Below are 23,175 nucleotides of genomic sequence, written 5' to 3'. Positions count from 1 at the left end.
CAATGGACATGAATCTGAGCAAATTCTATGAGATAGTGAAGGACAGGGAAGCCTGGAATGCTGCAGTCCATGGGGTGGCAAAGAGTTAGACACGACTTGGTGACCGAACAACAACAATCATAAAAGTTTTTTTAAAAAATGGCAAGGGGGAAAAATAGCTGGTGTAGAAGTCTCAAGGACCTCTGGAAATGAAGACAACAGGGAGGCAGTCAGTGGAATTGGACGGACACTTTTCTCCCGTTCTGCTTTCTCTCAATTGTCAGCTGAGATGAAAAAGATATATATTCCTCAACAATAGCAGCCACAACCACCTTCTCCAAGTCTTTTAAAAACATGAGCTGGTCATCAGTACATGTGTGGAGGACTGGGGGCGTGCACTTTGACAGCAGGTAGACTTGCATCCACTCCTGGCCCATCAACAACAAGAAAGACAAACATCCCCCTATCACCTCAAAGTACTCCTGCTACCCTTCTTGGGGTGGCCCCTGCAGGCAGCTTTGTCTTCCAGTCATGTGAAGGAGGGGACGGTGGGCTATGGAGAGGACCTCAGTCCCCAGGGTCCGAGTTGCCCCTCTCCCTCCCCTGGGCTAGGGTAGACACTCACACCCCATTCAGGAGAAAGACCTCAACAGGAAGCTGTGTGTGTTAGTCATTCAGTTGTGTCTGACTCTCTGCAACCCTAAGGACTGTAGCCCACCAAGCTCCTCTGTCCATGGGATTCTCCAGGCAAGAATACTGGAGTGGGTTGCCATGCCCTTCTGCAGGGAAAGCTGGGGCGGCCACAGATAACCAGTGGTGCAAGCAAAGGAGATTAAGACTCTGAATCTTAAACCTGCAAAGAAAGAGGCCTCAGTAAAAACACCGCCCACCCATCACCCCCTCCTGCACCCAATCATTCTCCTCACTGCTTTGATGACACTCAGTGGTCTTTGGTACAACACAAGGAGTGTTGTACTGGGGTTTCTGTGCAAGCAAAAGTCAGTCTGGCCGTGTCCTCAAAAAGATCGCATTCTTTTCTTCCTTTCTCCCTCCCTCCCTCCCTCCCTCCATTCCTTCCCTCCTTTCTTTCTTTTTTTTTGCCACATCTTACAGGATCTTATTTCCCAGACCAGGGATGGAACCCACGCTCCCTGCATTGTTAGTGTGGAGTCCTAGCCACTGGACTGCCAGGGAAGCCCCAAGGAGATTACATTCTTACGTTCTTGCAGGAGTCAGACAGAACAAACCAACGACCAGGTGATGAGAGCTAGAACAGACGTATAATCAGAGTTCTGGGAGGACAGAGAGGGCTGGCTGCCTGGTTGGCAAGGTTGTGCAGAGGAGACCAGTCAGTGGGAGTGGGGTGGGGTGGATTCTGAACAGCCTGTGCTGGCCTGACAAGGGCATACCAGATAAAGACACAGAAAAGTCAAGACATGTTTTTCTCCCATAAACATACAGTCTTTTATTCCAAGCAGCACTTTTCAGAAAAGAGGTGCTCATGGAAGAGACAAGTCCTGAAAGATTTAGATTCCAGTTGTCTGGGGTGTGAATTAATTAGCTTTGCAATCCTTGAGTCAAAGGGAGGATGGGAGAATGACTCAAAAATAATACAAGGATGGAATTTAGAAGTTAAAGATGTCTATAAATGTCCCCAAGAAACTTTTGTCTCGAGGACTTCCCTAGTGGACCAGTGATTGAGAATCTGCCTCCCAACGCAGGGTACGCGGGTTTGATCCCTGGTCGGGGAACTAAGATCCCACATGCCATGGGGCAACTAAGCCTTAGTACTGCAACTACTGAGACCACACGCCCTGAAACCTGAGCTCCACAACTAAGAACCGACGCAACCAAATAAACAAACAAATATTTATTTAAAAAAGAAAAGAAACTCTTGTTCCATTTTCAGTTCAGAGAGAAAATAAATGGAAATAGGTTGGCGGAGGGATTATGCAAATTAAAACTGTCATCTTCACCATACTTAATCCTGCTAAAGTGACTATGATACTCTCACATTTTACACAAGACGTGTAAACTCGGGTCCATCTGAGTCAGCATCAGGGTTTTCAGAAGATGGTCCAGGAGAAGCCAGGAAGCAGACGGTAATGATGGGCCCCCTGGGAGGACCACAGAACACAGGAGCAAGCAGAGCCTTCTGCAGGCTGCTAGGGGTGCTCGGCAAGCTTGGAGCCATCAAGCTGCTCTCCCAGTTCCTCAGAAGAGATGGCAGGCAAGATCAGTGATCACTCCCCAGGGACAGAGAGTGACCAAAGAGCCACAACTCAAGTAAGCAGAACATATACAGCTTGACGCCACGGGGATGTCTCCTGGGGAGACTGTTAGCTGCTCAGTCATGTCTGACTCTTCTGCGACCCCATGACCATGGGATCAAACCCATGTCCCCTGTATTGTGGGAAGATTCTTTACCATCTGAGCCACCAGGGAAGCCCAAGTCTCCTGGGGAGACTAGTCACCCACCGGAACATCTGACCCTCCCATGCTGGGTTTGTTCAGGGGCCTGGCAAAACCAGATGAAAGGACTAAATAGGCTGTTATGGGGTGACTTGGAGAAGGCAATGGCACCCCACTCCAGTACTCTTGCCTGGAAAATCCCATGGATGGAGGAGCCTGGTGGGCTGCAGCCCATGGGGTTGCTAAGAGTCGGACACGACTGAAGCGACTTAGCAGCAGCAGCAGCAGCAGCATGGGGTGACCTTGGCAAGGAGGTGGCAGAGGCAGGGCTACCCCAGGGACAATGCCAGTTCTCCCAAGTTTGTTTTTGGTTTAACTGCTTTCCCTCTTGGAAGGGACGATGCCCAAATTTATCTGCAGTCCAGACTTCGTTCCTGAACTGGACTTACACCCTACTGTCTGCTCTTCATCTCCACTGAGAAGTCTGATGTGTGGGGCTTCCCCGGTGGCTCAGTGGCAAAGAATCTGTCTGCCAATGCAGGAGACAGGTGTTCCATCCCAGATCAGGGAAGATCCCACATGCCATGAGGAACTAAGCCTGAGTGCCACAACTACTGAGCCTGTGCTCTAGAGCCTGGGAGCCACAACTACTGAGCTCACGGGTCCTAGAGCCTCTGCTCCATAACAAGAGAAGTCTGTGCACAGCAACTAGAGAGCAGCCCCTGCTCACCACGACTAGAAAAAAGCCCACGCAGCAACAAAGACCCAGCACAGCCAAAAATGAAAATAAATATATAAATAAAATTGTTTTTTAAAAAAGAAGTCTGATAGGTACCTCAGACTCACTGGATCCGATGCTAGACTCCTGACCTCCCCTGCCCCCCTATCCTGAACCACTTACTTACACCCCCACCCACAACCTTAATCAACTGCAACTCTTAAGTTTCCTGTTGTTCTAGTGGCATCAGCCACGCACTCCCTTGCTCACTGCTGCTGCTGCTAAGTCGCTTCAGTCCTGTCCAACTCTGTGCGACCCCATAGACGGCAGCCCACCAGGCTCCGCTGTCCCTAGGATTCTCCAGGCAAGAACACTGGAGTGGGGTGCCACCAGCATATACTGCTGCTTCTGCCTTTAAAGAAACATCCATATCTGAGCTCGTCCCTCCACCTCTGCTGTTACCACTCTGGTCCAAGCCCCCATCATCACATATCTAAAGCACTGCAGGGGAATTCAAATTCAAATTCAAATTCTGAATTCCAGAATTCAGAGATCCTGAAATATCCTTGCATTATTTACGACAACAGGGATAAATCAAGTTGCTCTAGTTAAACTCATGTATAAGAATCTTGTTCTGGTATCACAGACCTTCATAGTCAATATAATTATCACTGCATATGGTCTGGTTCTCTCCAATGACAATCACTAACAACAGTTTTGGGTAAGTTAGAATTCTCATGTGATTACCAACCATAATAAAAATAATGGAGGTGTTAGCCAGCAGTTATAATTACCGTCTGCAAACTCCCTCTTTGCGAATATACTCTGAATAAAGGCTTGCTCTGCATTTTTCCTCCAATGTAACTGCCCATTTCAAAATGTAAACTGAGGATTTCTCTGGTGGTCCAGTGGTTAAGACTCTGTACTTCAAATGCAAGAGACTATGGCTGGATCCCAAGTCAGGGAACTAAGATCCCAGACGCCAAGCATCATGGCCAAAAAAGAAAAAAAAATTTTTTTTTAGATATAAAAACATAAACTAAAGGAACAAACTAATAATCAGCATCGGAGGTTCTTTGTGTTCCTTTTCCATCCGAGGATTTAAGCAGTGCTCGGTTAATAAGTAATCTTGAGGTGACTGACTGTTCTCAGTGACCCAACAAATCAATGACACACCACAGTTAACTGTTGGTCTGAGCACTGAATGCGAATGGCTGAGGCTTTCTGGAAACAGGTTTCCAGTTTCACCATGGTGCCATGGTTTTAACACTCTGAAGTAAATCAATATTGTGGAAGTTATCAATGAGCTCCATTTTACAGAGCCTTGAAAACTCAATATGAGATCTCTGGTACAAGGCATCATGGGAGTATTCATATTTCAGAAGGAAATCTGTGCATTCAGGTCCCTAGACCAACTTTTGGAAATAAAGATACCTCTATATATTGATATTAGACAACATATTAAAAAGCAGAGACATCACTTTGCCAACAAAGGTCTGTATAGTCAAAGCTATGGTTTTTCCAGTAGTCATGTATGGATGTGAGACTTGGACCATAAAAAAGACTGAGCACCAAAAAATTGATGCATTTGAATTATGGTGCTGGAGAAGACTCTTGAGAGTCCCTTGGACAGCAAGGAGATCAAACCAGTCAATCCTAAAGGAAATCAACCCTGAATATTCATTGGAAGGGCTGATGTTGAAGCTCCAATACTCTGGCCACCTGATGTGAAGAGCCAACCCATTGGAAAAGACCCTGATGCTGGGAAAGACTGAGGGCAGGAGGAGAAGGGGACACAGAGGATGAGATGGTAGGATGGCATCATTGACTCAATGGACAAGAGTTTGAGCAAACTCCAGGAGATGGTAAAGGACAGGGAGGGAAGCCTGGTGTGCTACAGTTCATGCGGTCACAGAGTAGGACACGACTTAGTGACTGAACAACAGCAACAATCTGTCAAAGGTCATCCCAGTAATAAAGAGCAACCAGAATGTCATGAGTGCTGGAGAGAGAGGAAATATCCTGTTTCACCCAGAATGCAAGTTCCAATACTGAGAGCTAAGCCTGGAAACAGCAGGGTGAGGGAAGAGAGCAGAGGAAGGGTTGGCAAAGTAATTGTGAGGTATTGGATTACAGGTATGGTTTCCTCTCTTTTTAAGATCTCCTTTAGGGATATAAACACCTCAGTAGATGAAGTGCTATCTGATTTAAAATACTAACGCACACCACTCTCCAAAGCCAGAGCATGATACTTAGAGCCCACGAGCCCAGAGGAAGAAATTCAGAGGCTCTTTCCCCTTTGTCACAAATAAAACTAACACTCCTTTACAGTTCTTTTATAGCCACACCCACCAAGCTCCCTTGACCGGGGTATTATTTACATCTCTGGAGAGAAGGGAGGGAGCAATTTCCTTAACACCTGATCTAAGTGCCCAGTCTGGGCTCCCCTGGTGTCTCAGTGGTGAAGAACAGGCCTGCAATGCAGGAGACACAAGAGACGCAAGTTCGATCCCTGGGTGGGGAAGATCCCTGGAGAAGGAAATGGCGATCCACGTACTATACTCCATGGGGTCCTAAAGAGTCAGACATGACTCAGCGACTAAACTACAACTACAAAAAAGCATGTGGTCTACAGCACGATCTGAGCATCTGGTGATTAATGCTCTCAGTGATCTTGTTGTTGCTGTTCAGTCGCTCAGTCGAGTCTGACTCTTTGTGACTCCAAGGACCAGGCTTCCCTGTCCTTCACTATCTCTAGGAATTTGCTCAAACTCATGCTCATTGAGTCTTAAACAACAAAAACACCCCATCTGCTGTGCTCTGACTGTGTGGAAAACACTGCTAGAGCATGTGACATAAGGTCATTGTTATTATTATTATTACTGTTACCATTGTAGGCACAGGAAAGTTTTCTCTTCTTCCTTTCTAGGTTCTTTAGCTGGTCTAATAATTAAACCTTGATAAAAGATTAACAAGACAAAAGCAAACAAGTTTAATAACACGTGTATATGGGAAAGACCCAGGAAAACAGAGTAACTCTGAAACGGTGGAAGCCCTCACCTTAAATGCCTTCTTCAGCTAAAGCAAAAGAAGAGGGTGGTGGGATACTCTCTGGGAGGTCATGAGGCAAAGCAGAGAAAACAAAGGTGAGGTTGTAATGCAAATTAAATTATCACCTTCTGCACCAATGAGAGCTCTGCATTCATGATGAAGGTCACCTCCCCCCAACTTCCAGGAGCAGCCTGGAAGACACCCTTAGAAATGGAGATTTCCTTTATACATGGAAATGTCCCTGATGCTGGGAAAGACTGAGGGAAGGAGGAGAAGTGGGGCACAGAGGGTGAGATGGTTGGATGGCATCACCGACTCAAACGCACGGTTTGAGCAAACTCTGGAGTTGGTGAAGAACAGGGAAGCCTGGCATGCTGCAGTCCATGGGGTCGCAAAGAGTCGGACAGGACTGAGCAACTGAACAACAACAGCATCTACTTGGGTTTTCCAAAGCTTCTCCTGAGTCTGCAAGTTTCTTAAAATAATCAGCCTCAAATAATCCTGATGCTGAGGAGACAGGAAGTGAAGTGGTCAACTCTGCACCCTGGTAAAATTTAACTGAGGTTCAAAAAGGTTAGGAAACTTGCCCGAGGTCAAGCAGTTAATAAGTGGCCTAGGCAGGACCTGAACTTATACCTGTTTGATTTAAAAATCTCTGCCCAGAACTATTAATGATGTCAGAGAAAGTGAAGGCGTGCAGTCACATCCCTCTTCAGGTTCCCCTTGAGACATTGCCTGAGCTACTTTGACAGAAGAGCCAGAAATTAGCTCTGGCTATAAATCATCTAAATGAAGGACTAAGTCATTCCATCATTCCAAGCTGGGCATCTCTTCTAATCCTAAAACACAGGAGTCCGTGGAACCCTGCAGAGTTTGGGAGCTCCCCTCTTCTCCCTTCTTCACCCACTGTCTCTGGGTGCTCCATGGGCAGTGCAGAATTCTGTCCCCACACCACAGATCAACTTGGCAGAGCAGCCCCAGTTGCAGGGCAGAGAGAAGAGAGGTGACTAGAGAGGAGAGTCCTATCGGTCCACAATTTTCCATTCCCAGGCTCAGAGAGGGAGCCAGAGGCTGGTCACAAGGCAACCACATCACTGCTCCACTGACCTGGTTTAAGGTCTATTAATTATGATCTGTTCTTCAAGGCCCGTGCTCTCTGGTCAGACACACGATGGGGCACATGGGCTGAGTGGAGAGTGGAGACTGCCCCGCACAACACTCTCCAGCTGGGGCAGGACTCACTGAGGCCCAGAAGTGCCAGCTGATGCTCCTGGCCATGGCCTCACCTCATCCCCAAGGGAGGAGCCCTGTCCACTTACACAGCCTCAGCCCCAGCCTTACCATCCTGGGGTACAACAGGAGAGTCAAGCATGGGAAGGAGGGGTCTAGAAGCCAGAGGGAGGCCAGCTCCTGGGCAGATGAGTGGGGAGAGGGAAGGTAATAAGCACAGCTGGGTTGGGGGGCAGGTGAGGTGATACGCAGCGATCAGGAGCATAAAGAGGTTTGTTGTAGAAAGGAGCAGGTACGCAGAGAGGAGATGGGAGACACCAGCTCAGAAAGAGGAAGCTGAGAGGGTGAGAATCCAGGGTCTTGATGGCTTCCGAGCCCCCAGCTTCAGTCCCCAAGAGGCTCAGGAATCCTGCAAGTATAAGCGGGGCTGTGTGTCCTCACATGGTCCACATGAGTGGATTCCTGGCCACCAAAGACCTTTGACTAAAACCAACTATATAAGTATATGAAAAAATCTTCCTTAGCATTCATTTTTCTCCAAGTCTTAACCAATGAGGGCTTCCGTGGTGGCTGGGACAGCAAAGAATCTGCCTGCAATGCAGGAGACCCAGGTTCAATCCCTGGGTCAATAAGATCTCAAGAAGGAAATTGCAATCCCTCCAGTATTCTTGCTTGGGAAATCCCATGGACAGAGGATCCTGGTGGGCTACAGTCCATGGGGTTGAAAAGAGTCCAATCCTTAACTACAGTCTCTAGGCGAGTGCAACTCAACTGAGGCTGCATGCAAGCATACACATATGCACACACATGTGAATTCATGTTCCTTTATACATGTACACACACAGACACACATACACACACGAAAAATATCTACCTAGGGCTGCTGAGATGCAGCCAGGCTTGAGATTCACTGCAGAGACAGAGTCCATCATGTTTCTCAGTGTAGTCAAGAGAAGCAAATTCAGAAACATTAGGTACGCTCCCTTAAAAATCACGAAACACAGCCTTACTTAAAGAAGGCACCTCAGAAGACATGTACAGTATGTCCCCTACATATGAACAAGTTCCATTTCCGGAAAGCATTCATAAGTCCAACAAAGTTAGCCTAGGTACCCAACTAACACAATCGGTTATATAGTACTGTACTGTCATAGGTTTATGATACTCTTCACACCAATGATACACACAAAAACACACAAAATAAAACATTTAAATCTTACAGTAGTACAGTACCTTGAGAGGTACAGGAGTAGAGTACAACAGCTGCACACAAGGGCTGGCATCGAGAGACAGAGAGGAGGTGGGAGATGGTAGAGCTGAAGGGTCATCAGCAACAGGAGCCGGAGGACAAGCTGAGAGGTCATTCATGCCTGAGGGTGATGGAACGCATGTTCGCATCTTTGAAAGTTCCCAGCTTAAAGGTTCATATGCAGGGAACTTACTACAGTCGCCTCCCTTGTTTTGAAAACAGTGCAATGTAAAACACAGGGGTGTGGGGTGCCTCCCTGTGCAAGGCGACAACACGGGTTAGAGGGACTGTTGGAATTAGAACTAATTTCCCTAGTTCAAAAGGTTTTGTGCTCATCTCACTTTCGCAAATTAAAACTTTTATGAATCAGCAAGCCTATTATTTAAAGCAATCCTGCAGTGGGGGGTGGGGAATCATTCTAATACACAAATAATGATATCCTAAGTACAGCTGTGTTGAGACTTCAGATTCTTGTACCCAGGGCTTCTTAAAGTGAAGCAGAATTATGGCCTCAACACTGGTTTAAGCAAAATCTAATAGATAGAGTAAGTCTGCCACCACCATGAACAGTACAATCCCTGAAGGCAGATTCTGGAGTCTTATACGGGGTTATTAATATATGTAGTTGTTGTTGTTTAGTTGCTAAGTCATGTCTGACTCCTTCGAGGCCCCATGGAGTGTAGCCTGCCAGGCTCCTCTGTCCATAGGATTTCCCAGGCAAGAATACTGGAGTGGGTTGACATTTCCTTCTCCAGGGGATCTTCCTGGCCCAGGGACTGAACTTGGGTCTCCTGCACTGCAGGCAGGTTCTTTACCACTGAGCTACCTGGGAAGCCCTCATGAGTTGAGTAGTTATTAATTTGGAGAGAGGGACAGAAAGGCAGGCAGTAGCAGAAGGTTGGGAGTGATGTCAAGGATTTGCTCTAAGTGACCTCAGGATAGTATCACTCTAATGACTTCAAGGGAAAAAAAGGGGGTTGTGGGGAAGGCTTTCCATCAATATTCCATTGTACCAGTAGAGTTTTCAGACTGAATTTTAGATAAGATTGAGCCTCCAATATTGCCCTAAATAAAAACAAGTATGCTTAGAAGAGGAAGCCCATTAAGGAGTAATTGACCATTGACACAGAAACTGAAAACGCCTGTCAGATCTTTGGTACTTGGCTCACAAAAGGAAAGTAAGACCCCTCGAAAAATAGAACCATCGGAGGGAATTCCCTGGTGGTCACTGGCTAAGACTCTGAGTTCCCAATACAGGAGGCCTGGGTTTGATCCCTAGTCAGGGAACTAAGATCCCACAGGTTACAACAAAGATCCTGCATGCTACAGCCAAAACCCAGCACAGCCAAAGAAATAAGTAAATATTTTAGAAAAAAAAAAGAACCATGGGAAAGTGAGGTTTAGTGGGAAAAGGGTGACAGCTCAGAATCTGGTTGTGCTAGAGAGAAACCCAGCAATGACGGATCGGGGAGGGCGGATTGAAGAAGCAGGTACAGTCCAAGAGCACTGGAGGAGGGGAGTGGAGCCACAGCAAACCACAGAAACACACTGCACCTGTGTCAGTTTCAACAGGTCTGCTCTTAAGATTACATTCTTATTAGTGGGATATTTGCACACTGACTACCTTGAATGTCAAGCTGCTATTCTATTTCCATTCTAGGAAGATCACTGTGCATTCACGTATCACACCATTCACAGAACATTCTCTTTACTCTGTCCCTAATCAGTGAAACTAAGGTAGAAACACGAGCATTCTTCCTTCCATCATACCATAGAACTCCCTCTGAGAAAACTGACAACAAAGAAGTTAGGTCGTTAACTTTAACCTGCTTGGGAAACTAGTCACCGTTTGGCTCTTCCCAGGAGAAATCCATCCTGACTCATAAATGTAAACAACACCCACAACCAATAGCAGGTGCGTTTCAAGAGCCCACTACCTGATGGTATCCATTACAGTCTTCCCAAGACAGGGATTTTCCAATTACATGGATCCTTTAAATCACAAAGGGAAAAGTTATAAAAGAGCAACACATGGCTACACATTTAAAGTTTCTCTAAAACCTAATCTGTCTCACAGAAAAAAGAAAGTTTCACATTAACAATAGGCAAGGGAAACTATCTTAGTGGCCAGTACAAGTACAGTATCAATACACGTGTGTTTGATGGTTAATGGCTCATTAGTTGAGAGAAGGAATGAGTGAAGGGAAATAGTCTTTTGTAACTTGTCACAGTTTAGACCGTAAAGAATCCACCTGTAACGCAGGAGCCCCAAGTTCGATCCCTGGGTCAGGAAGATCCCCTGGAGAAGGGAATGGCAACCCACTCCAGTATTCTTGCCTGGAGAATTCCATGGACAGTGGAGCCTGGTCCATGGGGTTGCAAACAGTAGGACACAACTGAGCAACTAATACTTTTGTACCTAGACACTGTAAGTCCTTTTTTCCCCCAGCATCTCTGCTTGTGACATCTTAGTTCCGTGACCAGTGGTGAAACCTGGGCCCCTGCAGTGAAAGCACAGAGTCCTAACCACTGAACCACAGGCAATTCCCTGAAAATTCTTATTTACCTTCCTCTCTCAGCATTGCTTTCTCTGACAATGTTACCAAATGCCTCTCTCCTCCACAGTTTTTGCATGAAGCAACTTCTATAGATGGTGATGGTAAACACTAACAACAAATTGACTCATAAATGCCCCTACTTTCCTGTTTCTCTAGATGAAAATGTTTCAGCTAAAATTCTCCCCACTTTACTTACACCTCATTCCTTGAGTTATTTGCTTGTTTGGGTTTACACCTTCAAATCAGCTTGATTTTGATTCACTCCCTCTTGAATCACAAGCCCCAATTCTGCAGCCTAAAGCTGCTCACATCCAAAAAGGATGTGTGCTGAGGAGGCTTAATCCGCCTACTTAATCCCACCTTAACCAACAGGCAGCTTTTCCTGCACAGATTAATCACTCCCCTTCCCCCCAACCCAAATTACAACACTGCCCTCCAATAAGGTTGCAATGATTTTCATAGTGTCCTTTCTACAGATATTTCTAAGTGACTCCAATTCACTCCCTCAATTGCTTGGCTACACAGCATGCTTGTAAAGGGCATCAGTAACTCAAATGTAAAACATGTCCCAACCTTCAAGGCCTCTACCATGCTTAGATTCTCCACTGTCTCTCTCACTGTTCCAATACCAACTGCCCATAGGCTGAACAGTATCTATGTGTGTGTGAATGTAAACACGTGTCCCACTCCCAAAATTTATCTCTTGAAATCTAACCCACAGGGTGATGTTTTGGGACATGGGGCTTTTGAAGGGTGACTAGGTCTTGAGGGTGAAACCCATATGAATGGGATCAGTGCCCTTACAAAAAGTAAAAGTGTTAGTCCCTCAGTTGCGTCTGACTCTTTGTGAACCCATGGACTGTAGCCTGCCAGGTTCCTCTGTCCATGGAATTCTCCAAGCAAGAATACTAGAGTTGGTTGCCATTCCCTTCTCCAGGGATCTTCTCGACCCAGGCAGGGATCGAACCCAGGTCTCCTGCATTGCAGGCAGATTCTTCATCACTGAGCCCCCAGGGAAGTCCTTATAAACCAGCCCAAGAAAACTCCCTTGGCTCTTCCACCTTGTGAGGACATAACGAGAAGCTGGCAACCAAAAAACAGGGTTCTTGCCAGAGCCTGACCATGCTGACACCCTGATCTCAAGACTTTCAGCCTCCAGCCCTGACAAATTTGTGTTGCTTTTAAGCCACTCACTCCACGGTACTTTGCTATAGCAGTCGAACCTTATAAGACATCAGCTTCTTTCTTCTAAGCTCAGTCTATACCCTCCTTTCAAATCCAACCTCTCAATTGCATACGTTTCAGTCATTTTTCAAATGCTTAAAATAATCACCTCTTGCCCAACTAGCAATGACCCACCTTTCCTGCCTTCAAGTTTACTTCCTCCCCAAACCCTTACTTTAGATGACTTGCCGACTTACTTAGGGGATGTGCTACCTTTACCTATGGAAACACCAGGCAGTGATTGTGTTTGAAGTCCTCCACCGAGGACTGGACCCATCGCTAGAGCATGCAGAGAGGGTGGGCCAAAAAGTTTGTTCAGATTTTTCCACATCTTGAAAAACCCAAGCAAACATTTTGGCCAATCAACATGGAGAAAGGATGCAAAGAAATACAAAAGGGTTACTGTTACTCTGTTGTCCAACAGAGACGCTTCAAGGCTGCAAGCATGAGAGATAGTAGATGCAAAGTGGATCAGACCTTGAGCCAATACAATTTTTGTTTTGAGCCAATACATTGTAACCTCTTTCTTTGCCTATGATTATGCCCATGGATACGAGATCCTAGAGGTAAAATAGATGCAACTTAAAAATTAGGAAAATTTGAATCTATTTATTTATGGGGTGCCCGTATGTGCAAACCACTAAACAAATATTTAATGAGTTCCTATTATCTTAAGGCACTTTGCCTGTTGTTGGGAATACAGAAGACAGGAAGTGCTTGCCCTCAGGGAACTTCCAATTTAGTGAGATGCAGTTAAACAACAAGAAACAGCAACACAATGTGATTAGTGCAGATGAACGAACAGGAACACCAGGCGCTCATGAACCCAATCAGGATCCAGTCGGGATGGAGAACGAGGGGCACAGGAAAAGGGCCCACACAAAAGGCCAGGCAAGCACCAGAAGGCCTTACAGTCCTCCTAGGGGAACAACCTAAGTGCAGAGATGGAAATGATTTAGGATGGGGTTGGCTTTCCAATCAGAGTTCTGAGCAGCCTGGTTCCTCAGATCAGAAAACAGAAAGTTCCCCAAGGAAGGCATGAAGACTGGGAGTAGAAAAGGGGACGTGAGGGGCTTCCCTGCTGGCTCATTGACGAAGAATCTGCCTGCCAATGCAGGAGACACTGGTTCAATCTCTGATCCAGGAAGATCCCACATGACGTGGAGCAACTAAGCCCACATGCCACAACTCTAGAGCCTAGGAGCTGCAACGAGAAGCCGTCACAATGAGAAGCCCATGCACCACAACTAGAGTAGCCCTGTTCACCACAACTAGAGAAAAGTCCACATAGCAATGAAGACCCAGCACAGCCAAAAATTAAATAAATAACATTTTAAGAAAGAAAAGGGGATCTGAGCTAATCAGCCATAGAACAATGGGTATATGTGGTGGGAGGTACTGCTGCCGGGGCCATGACCCGAACGGAGTCATAAACGGGTGGAGAAGAGGGCATCTTCCAGGCAAAGTAGAACAGAAATCTACAGACAGCAGACCAAGGGGAAAGGCTGTTCAGGGATTGCTTAGCTTCACAGTCAAGTAACTCCTAGCCTATTAAAATAACTGAGACATGTATATGCACCTCCAGAAAAATGTGATAAATCAGACTGCATGGTAATGTGGAAACAGTCCTAAACTAGCAATCAGGAGACCTTCCCGATCTTCCTTGAGCCTCTGTCAAATGAGGGTGCATAAGGACAGTGTCCATAAATGAGAAGGTAAATTAACTTAGTCCTTCCCAGCCTGCATTCTTTTTCCGCTTCTTAAAAAAAAAGAAAACAAAACATAGTCTACATGTGTAGTGCTCACAGGCAAAACTACTGCTTTGTGAGACATTTGCTTCAAATATATAGAGCACTGAAGAATTGATGCTTTTGAACTGTGGTGTTGGAGAAGACTCTTGAGAGTCCCTTGGACTGCAAGGAAATCCAACCAGTCCATTCTGAAGGAGATCAGTCCTGGGTGTTCTTTGGAAGGACTGATGCTAAAGCTGAAACTCCAATATTTTGGCCACCTCATGCGAAGAGTTGATTCATTGGAAAAGACTCTGATGCTGGGAGGGATTGGGGGCAGGAGGAGAAGGGGACGACGGAGGATGAGATGGCTGGATGGCATCACGGACTTGATGGACAAGAGTTTGGGTGAACTCCGGGAGTTGGTGATGGACAGGGAGACCTGGCGTGCTGCAATTCATGGGGTCGCAAGGAGTCAGACACGACTGAGCGACTGAACTGGACTGTGTATGTGTGCTTGATCTAGATGCAAAACATAAAACGTGTTCCTTCTTGTGGGGTCACAATCAAAAAAGTTTGAAAAGCACAAGGTGTGTAAGGTTTCTTCAAATCCTAAGATTGTCATTTAGCCTTTAAGTTCTAACCTATTTAACAGGTGAGTAAATCAACCTTGATGAGAGTTCTGGCATAAAACTAAATAAATTCCGAGCAAAGGTGAGCTATGTGCTCAGCTTTGTGCTGTGTGTACTAAATTACTTCAGTTGTGTTCGATTCTTTGGGACCCTATGGACCATAGCCCACCAGGCTCCTCTGTCCATGGGATTCTCCAGCAAAGAACACTGGAGTGGGTTACCATGCCCTCCTCCAGCGACACAGGGATTAAACCTACATCTCTTATGTCTCCTGCACTGGCAGGCAGGTTCTTTACCACTAACGCCACCCCATCACACAATTCAAAATTTAACCTTACCCAAAGCCATGCCCATAATTAAATTACATATGACACATGTCTCCGGGAAATAATTATGTCTCCTGTATGTTGTAACACAGACACACCTGCATATTCAGGGCAAAGGATTTGCCTCATGTCTGAAAAAGATTTCATTCTAATCTAGACACTTACATATAGGAACAGTATTCTACAGAAATTTCACCAAATAACCTACTCAAGGTGGGATTATGTTTCACTTTAAGAAGATCTAATGCCAACCCTTTATTTTAATACCTTGACCAACAGCAGCTACTAGTGATCGATCGTGTGTGACAAATATGTATGTGAAACTCTTTATTGAAACAGGTGACTTTTTAACTACTTGTAGATTCTGACTCGGGGGCTTCCCTGGTGGCTCAGCAGTAAAGAATCCACCTGCCAATGCAGGAGACAAAGATTTAATCCCTGGATTAGGCAGATCCTCTGGAGAAGAAAATGGCTACCCACTCACTCCAGTATTCTTGCCTGGAGACTCCCATGGACAGAGGTGCCTGGTGGGCTACAGTCCATGGGGGTCTCAAGAATTGTACAGCCTCAGCCTAAATCACTTTCAAAAAGCTTCATCCAAACAAAGTCCTTCAAGACTTGCGGAGAAGAATGTGAATAAGCAACGTATGAAATCCTAAGTATTTCCCTGTTGGATAGGCCATTTTCCCAGAAAGGCACAGAATAATTTATGAACATATGCATGAACAGGAATGAGGACAAAAATCACTAATGTTGGCTGTCTGCAAGTGGCAGGCAAACACATTTTAGATAAAGACGACACCTGTCAGTAGCTTAACAGTGCCAATTATACCTATTCTGGGGGCTCTTTCATCTGAAGCAATCCGATGTCAGAGAAAACATGACCTCAGGTGTTTTCACCATCCTGCTACTAGGTGGCTGGGGTGAAGTCACAGATACCCAGACTGGAGCACAAACAGGTGGACGTGACTTGCCCACTTACCCGACTTTCGGGTAACTAGAGACTAAAACTCAAGTTTGGTTTGCTGGTCTTACCGTGTCTAGCCCCAAAACCAAGCCCCCAATTTGTGCCTCCCACATAAAAGACTCCCTCAGTAAACACTTTCTAGTCCTCCCGTGAATGCTAATTCAAGGTCAAGAGATTCCCCAAGCCCTTTAAGCACAAGATTCGAACTCCTCCTGGGGTTTTTTGTTTTTGTTTTTTTAACTAAGTTTCTGATAAAGATGCCAGGCTCACCACCACCAGCTAAACTTCCTGACCGCCTTGCCAGCTACTCAGCCCCGGAAGTCCAACTTCACACCACCCGACCTTCCAGCTCCCTCCAAGGCCGCCCAGACGTGGCCCCGCTGAGCACTTTACAACCGGAACGTATTTTGGAAGCCCTCCCGCCGCGCCCCCTGACTTTACAAGGAAGGAAACAAGAGGTTCGAGCTCATGCGCCTTGCCCAAGGTCACTTCACCCTGAGGCCCTCCAGCCTCTGGCCGCCGGCTCACACAAACTCAACGCGAACCAAGTTGTCTCTGCCCCGTATTTAAGCATGCCCACACTGCCACTTGTGGTGCCCAGAACCACAAAAGACCCAGCCGGGGAGATCGGGGGCACCCAGGCATGCCAAAGCAGGCAAAACCCTGCGAATCTGAACTCTCCAGGAACCAGAGGGCTGGCGGGGTTCTTGAAGGGAGTGAAAGAAAGCCAGGGATGGAAAAGAAAAGAGAAGCCACCACGGCCGCGGAGGGGTGTGTGTGTGCGTGGGGGGAAGGAAATCTCTGTTCGCCCACAGCCCCCCGAAAGAGGGTCCCTCTCCCCTCAGGCTGCCCCAGAGGCCCCCAGGGGATGCCAGCCCGGCCCCCTCGCAGCGGCCGGCCAGGCCTGGCGATCCTCGCCGGGCTCACCGGGTGCGCAGCGCCTGCCACGCGGCGTCGATGTCGGCGTAGAGGTTCTTCTCGGAGGGCTTGCCGGAGCTGACGCCGTAGCCGGAGTAGTCGTAGGAGAAGATGTTGCAGTTGATGCGCGAGCCCAGGCCGATGTAGAAGCTGCACATCTGGCCCAGGTCCACCGCGTTGCCGTGCGAGAAGAGCAGCGTGTAGCGGCTGGAGGGCGCGCAGCGCACGAACATGCAGCCTAGCCGGTTGTCCCGGGCGGTGCGCGAGAAGAAGACCTCGACGGCGTCCAGCTCGCGCTGCGAGTACTGCCAGTCGGCGCGCTCGCTCAGGTGCAGGCTGCACGCGCCGGGCCCCGCGCCCCCCTCCTCGGGCTGCTGCGGCGCCGGCTGGGCCGCGGCGGAGGCGGAGGAGGTGGAAGCGGCCGAGGCCGGAGCGGGCGCGCCGGGGCCGCGCTGCTCCGGCGCCAGCACCGTGTAGGTGGGCTCGGGCGGCAGGAAGGCCAGCTTGGCGGCGATGCGGCTCGGGCAGGGCGGGCAGCAGAAGAGCCAGCACAGTTCGCCCAGCGAGAAGCCGTTCATCCTGGGGCCTGGCTCGGGCATCGGGGCGGCTGGAGCGCGCCGCCGCCGCCGCCGGCACGGCAGGCAGGCAGGCAGGCCGGCTAGGGAGCGAGGGCGGGCGGGCGCGCGGCGAGGAGCGGGCGAGCGGAGGGCGGCTGCGGCCCGCCCGCCCGGCGGCTGGAGGAGGGGGCGGGGAGGCGCAAGGGGGTAGGCGGGGCCGGCCCGGCGGGCGCGGCGCTGGGAGCCGGGGCGGGTCAGCAACGGCCCGGCGGGCCGGGAGAGGCTCGGGCATCCGGGGCCCGCGCGCGGCACACAAAGCCGGCGGCGGCGGCCATGCCGGCTGGAGCGCGCCGCCCCCACCCCTGCCCCCGCCCCCCGGCTCCCGCACGCCCGCCGCCGCCGCCGCCGCCTCTTCCGGGTTACCGCGGGCCCGCGCCCCCGCCGGGACCCGGGCCGGGCCGGCGTCTGGGCTGGGCTGCCCGGCCGCCTACCTCGACTCCGCGCGCGGGGGCGCGGGCACCTGCTCTGGCCTGGGAAGCGCGTCCTCCTCCCCGGGACGCCCAGGCGCCCGGAGCAGGGGGGCGCCCCCGCTTAGGGTCTGTATGCAGGGGCAGGTGGGCAGATCCCCAGAGGGGTTCCGGGAGGGGACGCTGGCACCTTTGCCACCCTGGGAAGCAAGACCCGAGCGCTCCGGGTTAGGCATGGGGGCACGTGGGCCGATCGGGGGACGGTGGAGGGTGGGGACAATTGAAGGGGAGCAGGTACACTCCCGAATCCGACTCTTCCTCTCTCTCACCTCTCCCAGGAATTCTCTTCCCTAAATCCAAGTTTTGTCATGCGTGGAGATTCTTGGGGATTTGTTGAAGAATTAACGAATGAAAGAGACTTGAACCTGAAATTCTTGGCTCTTTGTGTCCATTGGTGCTTTCTGAGCTGGCTCTTCCCGAAGTCTCAGGACCATCAGGCGAACTGGTGGTGTAGGACAGAGCGCCGATGGATCGCTGCATCTCCCTGTTACAGGAGTTGTTTCTGCCTATGTAGCTACAGCACTGACCTTCCCTGGTGGTTCAGTGGTAAAGGATTCGCCTGCTAGTGCAGAGACCCAGGTTTGATCCTTGGGTGGGGAAGATACCCTGGAGTAGGAAATGGCACCCCACCCCAGTATTCGTGCCTGGAGAATCTCATGGACAGAGGAGCCTGGCGGGCCCCAGTCCATAGGGTCACAAAGAGTCAGACACAACTTACCAACTAAACTACAGCCACAGTATTACTTTCCTAGGGGCATGACTGGGCCTTCAGTAAATCCTGTGTCCATAGAAGTCAGCTATTATAACAGGGCCACTCTGTATATTTAGTATTATACTACATTGCCACTGTCATTTCTCATCTCAAGGGCAGTAGATTTTCTGGTGTTAACTAGGTGTCCTTTACAGCCCTAGTTCCTCTAGACTTGTTTCTGGAATCCAGTACTTTTAATGGTCTTAATCAGGAAAGATTTTACAATGATTTAAATCCCTTGTAATCTTGGCACTCACCTTTAAGTGATTTTTTTTTTTTCAAATATTACTCTCGGTGCCTTGAAACTGAGTAGGCTCTGGTGCCAATTTCACAGAGCCTTCCACAACTTCCTTTTTCCTCCTGATTTGGCAGCTGAATTCCCTTTGAGGAATTGACAGGAGATACCCTTACTGATTGCCAGCAGGGCAGCTAGAGACACGGAAATTGGCAGCATCACCACTCTGGGTCTCTTGTGTTAACTCACAGATGTCCAGGAGAATTTAAACTTTCCTCCTGGCTTTTGTGGAAGGTGTTATTTTTGAGCACCCTCATCTAAATGAATTTGCCCATCTTGATTTCAGTAACCTTCAGGACCAGGTTTGAAAAGATTATTTGTTCACTAAAATAAATTTTAAATGTTGTTGAAACTATCCAAGAAATTGGCTAAAGAAAACTTGGTTAGCAAAGCTTGTTCAGATTAAATATTTGAAGTCTATTTTAAAGTTATTCACACTTGGTGACCTTTCACCCAAAACCTTTTTCTTTCTTTCTTTCTTTTAATTTATTTGGCTAGCTGAAGCATGTGGTATTTACTTCCTCAATCAGGGATGGGACCCACGCCTCCTGCATTGTAATCGTGGAATCTTAACCACTGGACCACCAGTTGTTGTCACTCAGTTGTGTCGGACTCTGCGACCCCAGGGAAGGCCCCAAAACCAAATTTTTATCTTCTGGAGGTTAGGTTTCCCTTTTTAAAAAGGTGTATAACTTGCTACTCGATACAGAAATACTGTTTGTATTCAGCATCTATTGATGTAATGTTTCTTATGCTCACAGTACCTAAGATGTTAGAACTTTTGGGCTGAAGCTATAAAGAGAAGACAGTCCCTGCTTTCAAACACCTTACAATTTAATTAGAGTATTGGCAGAAGATTCAGAACACTTTCCCTGTGAATTTTTTAAAAGAGAGAGAGAGAACAAACCAAAACTCCAAAAGCCAAGGAAATGGTTTTGAACCATTTGCTGATTTGAACCATCACCTGATTCAGTGGTGATATTTCTGTGGGAAGTTAAGATGATTAGCCAAGTGTGTCACTCCCTAATCTTTCCAAGATTAGAATAGAATTTGGAGGACTTTCCTAGTGGTCCAGTGGTTAAGACTCTGTGCTTCCAATGCAAGGGGTGCAGGGTCAATCCCTGGTTGGGGAACTAAGATCCTACTTGCTGCCCAGCCAAAAGGAAAAATATTTGTTTATTTATATTCCTAAAGGATTTGTGGAGCGTCATGCAGTGTAATACCAATAAATAATAAAAGCCTGGTTTTTATTTTCATCCTCTTAGAAGATTACACAGAGGTGGATTCAAATAGTGTTTATTTCCCTGGACAGTATGTTGGTTCAAGTTTGTGGGAATATTAAATTGAGACCCTCTTTTAAATGAATTTGCCCATACTGATTCCAGTAACCTTTCGGACCTGGCTTCAAAAGACTGTCTTCACAAAAGTGATTTTTAGATGTTTTTGAGCTATCCAAAAAGTTAGCTAAAGAAAATCTGGTTGACGAAGACTGTTCAGACTATGTATCTGAAGTTTATTTTTAAGTTATTCACACTTGGTGAAGTTTTACCCCAAACCAGTGTTTGTGTATGCTGTAGAATAGAGCTCCCCAAACTTTCTCACCTCATGCCTCTTCTAGTCATAGTCAAATTTATGTAGCCCCTCAACACAATGCCCCTCCCCAGGAGGGAGAGTTTAATATTTCTGCCACACCTCTCACACCCACTACAAAGGTGGCAGCCTGTCTTGGCATACTGGTTGCAGAACTTCAACATGCAGCCCAGGAAGAATAAATTTGCCCTATATATTTGCAAATATATTTTCAAAGGTCAGGGATTACTGACTGATCACTTTGATCTTAAAGAATATCCATGTGGCTCTTCCTGCATTTTAGAGGAAGAGAGAACGGTAAAACTTCGAGTCTGGGTCAGCAGACATAGTTACTAAGTACTTACCATGAGTTGGTCACTGAGTCAATCTGCGGAATGCAGAGGTGGCTAAGACAGCTCCTCCTGCCCTCAACAAGCTCACTGAACGATTTGCTACACAGAATAACTCTGCATCCTGCTAAGCCATTCTGGGTCAGTAAACGGAACAGTATTCCAAGTAGTTAAATGCACTGGTCTCTATTATTAATATTGGCTTTTTGCACATTGACGTTTTCTTCCAAATCAGTCTGCCTGATTCTGAGTTGCTCAAGATCACCCCACTTGTGACAGCATTTTTCACTGACCATCAGAGGATATTTATGCTTCAAAACTGGATATGGTTGTTTCATTGGAAGTTAAAGAGAGATCGAAGATACATCAACCCCTGGGAATTCCCTGGTGGTCCAGTAGTTAGGACTTGGCGCTTTCACTGCAGGGCCCAGGTTCAATCCCTGATCAAGGAACTAAGATCCCACAAGCTGAACAACATAACCAAATTAGAGGGGGAAAGAAAAAATAGAGTGCCCTGTTTTATTTTTTCTTTCTTTAAATTTAGGACTGAATGCTCTGTGAAGGCTAGGATGATGTCTGTTTTGGTCACTGTTTCCTCCATGCCTTGTTTAAAGAAGATGCTCATCAAATATTAAATCATCAATTAAAGAATGAGTGAGTGATTTAGTGAATGCATCGAGACCAAGGTTATTCCTTCTCTTTCAGACAGTATTGTCAGAGTACAGGCTTTGAGAAAGACACAAAGAAGCCCAAGTCCATGCCAGCATCCCCCTAGGAATAGACTACACATGTCCGCTGGCTAAGGAGTTGTGGCATTCTTCCCATCTTTCTTACTATTGATAACAGTGATCGGGTTTGTTCTGGGCAACAAAGCTCCTAGTTAAGACACATAGTCACCTGGCCTCCCCTGCTGTGAAGACGGCCACAGGACACAGTTCTGGCCAGTAGTCTCCAAGTGAAGTGTTTTTTGGAGCTTCTAGAAAGACTTAACAGAGCCAAACTCATCTGGCATGTTTCTCTTTTCCTGTCCCTTAATTCCCACTTGGGTTGCAGGCATTATATTACTAGAGCTATGACAGCCACCTTGCCACAATGAGAGTGAATTTCATAGTTGAAGATGGTGGAGTAGAAAGAGAAAAGTCTAGGCCCTTCAGGACATTGCTGAACAACTGCCCAGCTTTGCTTTCACCTGGGCTTTTTACTTTGTTTTTAAGTCTTTATTGAATGTGTTACAATATTGCTTCTCTTTTGTATTTTGGGTTTTTGGCCACAAGGCATGTGGGATCTTAGTTCCCCAACCAGGGGCTAAACCTGCGCCTCCTGCATTGGAAGGCTAAAGTCTTAACCACTGGACCACCAGGGAAGTCCCTGAGCTGCTTGTTACATGAGAACAATAAGTCACTTTATGTAACTGTATTAATAGTTGAGTATTTTGTTACCTGTAGCCTAATGCAATAATTAGGAATCTGATTCAGGGAACAGAAACGAAAGATCCAAACATTGTTCTTAACTGCTTTCTCAATAAAATCAAAGAATATTTTGTTGATAACAGTGGAATAGCTATGGCTGCTTTTTCCTCCATTTAAAAAAATTATTGAAGTATGACTAAAGATGGGGTAGAGTTTTGAGGAGATATCTATTAAACAAATCCTTTGGAAAAGTGAAGAAAATCAAGCCGATAATTTTGAAGATAGCATAGTTGACATTTGCAGCCTTTCTGGGAAATCTGAACCAGTGCTCATTAGGGTAAGGGCCTGCCATTCAACTGAAAGCTTTTGGAGGTGAAGTATCTTTTGCCCAGAACCTCTCAGCCTGAGGGCTCTTATCAAGAGTGTTGTAAATGAGGTCACTGGAGCCCCAGCTGGGGAGAGCTCAGAGACCCATGAAATGATGAGAAAGCACCAGAGAAATAAGGATTGAGAGAAATCAAACACCAACCACCCACATATAGGTGCTTTCACAGTTCCATTCTTCGCATGGATGATTATGTCCTCAGACCTGCATTTCTTACTAGTCTTCTCCTATTCACGGATTCTTAATGGGAGGGCCAGAGTCCCCAAAATCTATCTCAGAATTTGGACTTGATGAGCTGCTTGAAGATAAGAACTTGTTTCCCCTGCACAATCAGCATA

At 47.2% G+C, this 23,175-nt stretch overlaps 1 protein-coding gene across 1 annotated transcript in view; it reads right to left on the bottom strand.

The window, feature by feature from the left end:
• Positions 1-17,718, bottom strand: part of ABHD17C (abhydrolase domain containing 17C, depalmitoylase) — a 54,734-nt gene extending 37,016 nt beyond the window's left edge. Inside the window, exon 1 of the mRNA XM_005889745.3 lies at positions 17,004-17,718. Within this exon, the coding sequence (XP_005889807.2) occupies positions 17,004-17,593 (590 nt within the window). The 5' untranslated portion in view covers positions 17,594-17,718. The remainder of the gene's footprint in view (positions 1-17,003) is intronic.
• Positions 17,719-23,175: the final 5,457 nt, after the last annotated feature.

This window comes from Bos mutus, chromosome 21 (genome assembly GCF_027580195.1).
Source record: "Bos mutus isolate GX-2022 chromosome 21, NWIPB_WYAK_1.1, whole genome shotgun sequence".
NCBI lineage: Eukaryota > Metazoa > Chordata > Mammalia > Artiodactyla > Bovidae > Bos > Bos mutus.
This window is presented reverse-complemented; position numbering and strand designations above follow the sequence as displayed.